The sequence below is a fragment of the Littorina saxatilis genome, linkage group LG8 (genome assembly GCF_037325665.1).
Source record: "Littorina saxatilis isolate snail1 linkage group LG8, US_GU_Lsax_2.0, whole genome shotgun sequence".
In the NCBI taxonomy this organism is placed as follows: domain Eukaryota; kingdom Metazoa; phylum Mollusca; class Gastropoda; order Littorinimorpha; family Littorinidae; genus Littorina; species Littorina saxatilis.
This window is the reverse complement of record NC_090252.1, coordinates 72,529,394-72,536,983: the sequence shown is the minus strand read 5'-3', so window position 1 is coordinate 72,536,983 and position 7,590 is coordinate 72,529,394. Positions and strand designations below refer to the sequence as shown.

At 47.1% G+C, this 7,590-nt stretch overlaps 1 protein-coding gene across 1 annotated transcript; it reads left to right on the top strand.

Annotated features, from left to right (window-relative positions):
- Window positions 1–459: 459 nt before the first annotated feature.
- LOC138974861 (uncharacterized) lies at window positions 460–3,331 on the top strand. Its single transcript, XM_070347587.1, has 2 exons — window positions 460–742; window positions 882–3,331. Exons 1-2 carry the CDS (start codon window positions 460–462, stop codon window positions 3,329–3,331), a joined length of 2,733 nt encoding a protein of 910 aa, XP_070203688.1.
- The last annotated feature ends 4,259 nt before the right edge of the window (window positions 3,332–7,590 follow it).

Below are 7,590 nucleotides of genomic sequence, written 5' to 3'. Positions count from 1 at the left end.
TAACAGTTATTACCCCAGCAGGATCGACAGTGCGTCATGGACAGATGTCAAGACATACTAAATCAAGAGCAAGTAGTCGCTCATCTGGTTTATCTAGAGCCTCTGGAAAATCGGACAAAGTATATGCTAAGGTTGCAATAGCTGCTCTCCAAATCAAGGCAAAGGGACAGTCCCAAATAAACCAGCTCCAGAATGAAAAAGAGCAACGGAAAGAAGAAGAGGCAGAAGCTAAAGCAATTAAAGAGGCGAGGGACGCTAAAACAGAGAGAGACTATTTGCAAAGAACTTGAGGAAAAGTTGGCGGAAATAGAGATTCTGGAAGAAGCAGACAATCCTTACCCGCTCCCTAAATTAACCCCTGTTGACTTGATAGGATATCAAACAGGGTTAGTTAAACAGGAAATAGGTTTAGGTTATGATAGGGTCCCAGCCACCATTCCCATCAGCCAGCCTACGAGGATGCAGTCCCAGGTCGCAGCCACTACTGGAGACTACCACGTCCCGCAGAGAGGCTACCTCAAGCTGGACCATCATGCCGTCCCATCCTCTTCAAGCATCGTGACGACAAGGACACCCGTCACGACGTCCTCCATGACCTCCGTCACAACCACGCTTTCTTCGTCGACGTACGGCAGCTTCACCTACACCGACGCACATACGCTACAAGGGCTACCGCAGCTTCCCCTCTTCACGACTGCTCAAGCTACTACAAGAGATACCACCCATCCTATCTCTACGATGGGTGTCCCTCTTTTTGGCGCCTCCCTCACGGGCTCCCACGCAGCTCGTGCTTCGACGGTCAGCCACCCTCCCCATAGTGTGACGTCTGCTTACCCCCCCCTCACTTCCCGTCTCCGATCCTCATCATGCTTGGGATGCAGGTGCCCCACGCGAGACGGGAAGGTTCGACATCTACGGCCTTAGCACTCCACCCCGTCACATCGAGTTCGCACCCTCAGCCTCTACACCTCGTACTGAGGTTCTCGATCCTCGTCTACGTCATCAGTTCAGCTCCTTCTTGCCCAGCGTCTCAGAGCAGCAACAGCGTATGGATCCCGCACATCTGCCCATCGGTTTTCCGAGCGCTGCTTCAACTGGTCTAGAGGGCGCTGAGAGAACAGTCAGAAACCCCCAGGTCAGGTTTGAGGATCAAGCATCTATGCCCAATTACGGATCGTTCAACTCACCTACGTCTCAGCACGACTCCTACTTGGAGTCGGTAACGAAAACACTCGCTGAGGCGTTGACGCTGAACCGACTGCCGCTCCAGGAGCCTTGTGTCTTTTCTGGAGACCCACTGTTGTATCCGACCTGGAAAGCCTCGTTCTCCTTCCTCATAGAACGACAGAACATAAGGTCGAATGAGAAGTTGCTCTACTTACAACGATTTGGGAACTCTTACGTCACCAGTACAGCTTTCAGAACCAAGTTGGACAACTGGCCCGTCGTGAAGACCAAGGACCCAGTTGCTTTGCGATGTCTCGCTGACTTTCTACAGCAGTGTGCAGTCGCTGCCAAGGAGGTTGGTGGCCTAGAGATTCTCAACGACGCACACTACCTCAAGAACATCGTCGAGAAACTACCAGACTGGATGGTACGTCGTTGGGCCAGAAATGTAGTCAGCACCAAGCTCAACAAGCAGCGTTACCCTACGTTCGACGAACTTGTGACTTTCGTCACCTACGAAGCAGAAATTGCCACAGACCCTGTTTTCGGGATCATGCCCTCTACGTCTGTCAGCGCCAAGTTGCCCGTCAAGAGTAAGGTCGTTATGGCCACGTCTGGGGAGTCAGCGGAAGCAAAATGTGAATTCTGTGGATACTCTGGTCATGACATTTTGGCATGTCGAGGTTTCATGAAAGGGACAGCCAAGGAACGTCAGGAGTTTGTCTTCAAAAGTGGTCTCTGTTTTGGCTGTCTTTTGAGCGTCGACCATCGGTCTCGTCAGTGCAAACAGAGGGCTACGTGTGAAACATGTTCCAAGCGCCATCCGACCTGCATGCATGACGAAGACTTTGTACCATTCAAGGACACAGACAGTAACTCGGCTCCCACAACCAGCACAAACTACGCAACTCACTTGTCAAGCAAGCCCATGGAATCAGCATCCGCTAACGCAGCTCAGTCTGATAGCTGCGGAGCACTGACTGCGATGATTGTGCCAGTTTACGTCTCTTCCATCGACAATCCGGACAGGGAGGTCCTCACCTATGCCCTATTAGACACTATGTCAGACGCTACCTTCGCAGTGTCTTCTGTAGTCGAGAGTCTTGGAGCGACGGCTACACAAACTACACTGAAGTTGTCGACTCTCACAGAAAATGACACGCTTATTCCTTGCACCAAGTACACGGGTCTGAGAGTACGATCTTACTTCTCTCAGAGCGACTGGATCAAGTTACCTCCAGCGTTCTCAAGGGACTTCTTAGACCTTCACAAGGATCACGTACCCACTCCAGAGACAGTTGCTAGACATCCTCATTTGCGACGACTGGCGACCAACCTGATTCCATTGCAGCCCAACTGTGAAGCAGGTCTCCTGATAGGATACGATTGTGCTGAGGCACTCATGCCAGTTAGCATCGTCTCAGGGGTCCCTTACGGTGTCGAAACGCGTCTGGTTTGGTCAGTCGTTGGACGGTCTACACACCCTACCTCGTTTGACTCCATCGGCTCTTCCCATCAGGTCAGAATGCAGCAATCTGCAGGAGAGGAAGACAGAGTCGCGTTCGTGTACAGGCCAAGCGTCAAAGAAGCATCTGCATCGGACTTGTTGATTGCCATTGAGAGAGACTTTGTTGACCTCGAAGTAGGTCAAACCTCACAAGACGATTTGCGATTTTTGAAAATCATTCAAGACAATGTGACAATAAATTCAGAGGGTCACTATGAAATGCCACTGCCGTTCCGGTCCGACAATCCTGCACTGACAAACAACAGAGGCGCTGCTCTCAAACGAGTGATGGGACTCAAGCGACAGTTTGAGCGCAGACCTGAGTATCTGCGTGACTACCTAAAGTTCATGAAGGTCATTTTGGATCGAGGCGATGCCGAGAAGGTACCTGCAGATGAGATTGTGTCCAGTACACGTCGGTATATCCCACACCATGGGGTGTACAATCCGAAGAAGCCAGGAAAGATCAGAGTTGTGTTTGACTGTAGCGCACAGCACTTTGGCGTTTGCTTGAACGATCTGCTGCTACAAGGACCGGATCTCATTAGCTCACTCGTGGGAGTTCTCTGTCGTTTCCGCAAAGGTCCAGTTGCTTTTGCTTGTGACATTGAGAAGATGTACCACCAGTTCCATGTGTCTAAACCGCATCGAGACTAACTTCGCTTCTTGTGGTGGGAGGACGGTGACCTGAGCAGGTCGTTGGTGGATTTTAGGATGAAAGTGCACATCTTCGGAGCCACCTCGTCGCCGGGTTGTGCTAACTTCGGGTTGAAGCAGGTATCCAAGGATAATGCAGCCATCTCTCCTGAGGCTTCTTCTTTCCTACAGCGGGACTTCTACGTGGACGACGGTCTGAAAGCTGAGAGTACGGTGGAAAGAGCAACTGAAGTTTTGGCCAAGGCGAGAGAGATCTGCTCTGAGAGCAACTTGAGGTTGCACAAGATTGTCTCAAACTCCAAGGAGCTACTGTCATGCTTTCCCGACTCCGAAGTCAGCTCCGCTGTTTCTGCTGATCTGGTTAAACCCGGTGATCTTCCTGCCGTTGAGAGAACTCTTGGACTGCAGTGGAATACGGACGATGATACCCTTGGTTTTAGCAATGTCAAGGTCAACCTTTTGTCAAGGAGAGGCGTGCTTTCCACGGTGGCATCTTTGTATGATCCTCTTGGACTCTTGGCGCCTTTCGTTCTGCTTGGCAAGCTTATCCTGCAGGCAGATCAAGACTGTCCGCAGCATCTTAAATGGACTGCTGGGGAGATCAGGTCTACGACTCACTTCCTCCTCCTTGCGCACCTTCCTGTACGAGGCCATGGCGATCGTCAATAGTCACCCCTTGTCTGTAGAATCCCTCGGACCCCCGACAGTGCAAGACCCCTGACCCCCAACCATGTCCTCACTATGAAGCATTCGGGCATTCTTCCTCCGCCCTGAGTCTTCGAGGATGCTGACCTCTACGTGCGGAGACGGAGGTGCGTGCAACTTCTTGCAGAGGAGTTCTGGCAGAGCTGGAGAAGGACTTACCTGGCTACTCTTCAGCAGCGACGCAAGTGGCGACGGCCTCTGACCAATGTCGCGGTTGGAGATGTCGTTGTGCTGCACGAGCCCAACGTGTGTCGTAACGACTGGACGTTGGCCCGGGTCCTTGAGGTGTTCCCTGGAACGGATGGATTGGTGCGCAGCGTGCGTATTAAGATGAGTACCTCATCTTTGGACAAGCATGGACGCCCTACTTCATCAGCTGTGTGTTTAGAACGACCCGTACACAAGCTGACAGTCCTCGTTTAATACGGTGGTGTAAAGGTATTGACTTAAAGGAACGCAAATGAATGTAGTATACAAGTGTATACGTAACAAGTTTTGAACACATACAATCAACATTGATAAGTGAAGGAGTGACTTGTTTTTTTTTTTTTTTTTTTTTTTTTTTCAATATTTGCAGAACTTTAAGGACTATTATGATATGGATGGCCAATTCAGGAATGAAATGTTGTGCTTTTGTTGCATGTCTGGTGAAGAATTTTGTTTTTGCCGTTTTGGAATAGAAAGTTGTGTTTATAAAACACAACCAAGGTACGGACGTTTGTTTGTGCACGGTGGTGCTGTTTTTAAAGGGTTCATATCTATGTTCCAAGTGCGTTCATAGTCATGTTTTTGAACAACTGTAAGTTTTTTAAAGTTCATATCTATGTTCCAAGTGCGTTCATAGTCATGTTTTTGAACAACTGTAAGTTTGAAAGTTTCGAATATATATTCCAAGTGCGTTCATAGTCATGTTTTTGAACAACTGTAAGGTTTTTAAAGTTCATATCTATGTTCCAAGTGCGTTCATAGTCGTGTTTTGAACAACTGTAAGGTTCGTAAAGTTCATATCTATGTTCCAAGTGTGTTCATAGTCGTGTTTTGAAGAACTGTTAAGTAAGTTTTGTAAGTTTCGAATCTATGTTCCAAGTGCGTTCATAGTTACGTTTTTGAAGGCTAGTTAGAATGTGTAGCGTGGTGACCCCAAGGAGCGGGATCACTGCTAAAAGCTTGGTATGTAAGTTTTAAAAGGTTCAAATCTATGTTCCAAGTGTGTTCATAGCTATGTTTTGAAGGCGAGTTAGAATGTGTAGCGTGGTGGCCCCAAGGAGCGGGATCACTGCTAAAAGCTTGTTAAGTAAGTTTGAAATGTTCGAATCTATGTTCCAAGTGTGTTCATAGTCATGTTTTGAAGGCGAGTTAGAATGTGTAGCGTGGTGGCCCCAAGGAGCGGGATCACTGCTAAAAGCTTGTTAAGTAAGTTTGAAATTTTCGAATCTATGTTCCAAGTGTGTTCATAGTCATGTTTTGAAGTCGAGTTAGAATGTGTAGCGTGGTGGCCCCAAGGAGCGGGATCACTGCTAAAAGCTTGTTAAGTAAGTTTGAAATTTTCGAATCTATGTTCCAAGTGCGTTCATAGTCATGTTTTGAAGGCGAGTTAGAATGTGTAGCGTGGTGGCCCCAAGGAGCGGGATCACTGCTAAAAGCTTGTTAAGTAAGTTTGAAATTTTCGAATCTATGTTCCAAGTGCGTTCATAGTCATGTTTTGAAGGCGAGTTAGAATGTGTAGCGTGGTGGCCCCAAGGAGCGGGATCACTGCTAAAAGCTTGTTAAGTAAGTTTGAAATTTTCGAATCTATGTTCCAAGTGCGTTCATAGTCATGTTTTGAAGGCGAGTTAGAATGTGTAGCGTGGTGGCCCCAAGGAGCGGGATCACTGCTAAAAGCTTGTTAAGTAAGTTTTGTAAGTTTCGAATCTATGTTCCAAGTGCGTTCATAGTTACGTTTTTGAAGGCTAGTTAGAATGTGTAGCGTGGTGACCCCAAGGAGCGGGATCACTGCTAAAAGCTTGGTATGTAAGTTTTAAAAGGTTCAAATCTATGTTCCAAGTGTGTTCATAGTCGTGTTTTGAAGGCGAGTTAGAATGTGTAGCGTGGTGGCCCCAAGGAGCGGGATCACTGCTAAAAGCTTGTTAAGTAAGTTTGAAATTTTCGAATCTATGTTCCAAGTGCGTTCATAGTCATGTTTTGAAGGCGAGTTAGAATGTGTAGCGTGGTGACCCCAAGGAGCGGGATCACTGCTAAAAGCTTGTTAAGTAAGTTTGAAGTTTTCGAATCTATGTTCCAAGTGCGTTCATAGTCATGTTTTGAAGGCGAGTTAGAATGTGTAGCGTGGTGACCCCAAGGAGCGGGATCACTGCTAAAAACTTGTTAAATAAGTTTGAAGTTTTCGAATCTATGTTCCAAGTGCGTTCATAGCTATGTTTTGAACAACTGTAAGTAATTTTGGAAGGTCAAAATCTATGTTCCAAGTGTGTTCATAGTCTTGTTTTTTGAGTAACTGTAAATAAGTTTTGGACAGGTTTTAAGTTTATGCCTTGTGCGTTTTATAGCTAGTCTCGTTTTTGAGTAGCTCCCATGGGGTCGCCTTCACGCGGCGGGAGCGTTTAAACAGAGCTACCCCACCCCTTTACTTCTCTTCTTTTGTCTTATTTCTGCCTTACCAGTCCTTTCACCTATATTTCCTTCCAAGAAAACTCTCCCTACTATTCCCTGCAGTTTTCCAATTCTGTTCTTGTTGTCTTATTTCTACCTGACTGGATCCATCACCTTTATTTCACTTACCAAAAGTCTTCTTTTCCACATCCTTATTTCTCTGCACCCCGCATGTCGTAAGAGGCGACTAACGGATTCTGTTTCTCCTTTAACCCTTGTTAAGTGTTTCTTGTATAGAGTGTGGTCTGTGTTTGTAAGGATTTTGGTCAGGCAGTATGTGGGAAATGTTGAGTCCTTTGTGCTGGAAACTTGCATTCTCCCAGTAAGGTCGTATATTGTACTACGTTGCAGGCCCCTGGAGCAATTTTTTGATTGGTGCTTTTGTGAACAAGAAACAATTAACAAGTGGCTCTATCCCATCTCCCCCCTTTCCCTCGTCGCGATATAACCTTCGTGGTTGAAAACGACGTTAAACACCAAATAAAGAAAAGTTTTTGAGTAACTGTAAGTGGGTACGACTAGAATTCTTTTGTAAGTTAAGTTTTCACCCTAAAACGGTTTTTGACGTTTTGGTTGTTGTGTTGAAAGCGCATTAGCGCGCTTTGTGGCGGGAGTGTGCCTGCCGTTGCTCACGGCCGGTTTTTGTGTGTGACTGTTGTTTGGTTTCGTCCACGTGTTATTTGCGTGATGTACGTGTGCTCGACGAAGCATCGTAGTTTGTTATGTTTTCTGGATGCACGAAGGTCACAAGACTTGAGTAACGCTCACCTTGTATTTTTGACCAACTTGGCGTTTTAGTTAGCACGTGTTGAGCGGCTATGACTTGCTCTTTTCCGCAGTTATGAACAGGCGACCCTGTCTCGGCTTATCATGATGCGTGCAGTCCATGTTATCAGGTATCATGC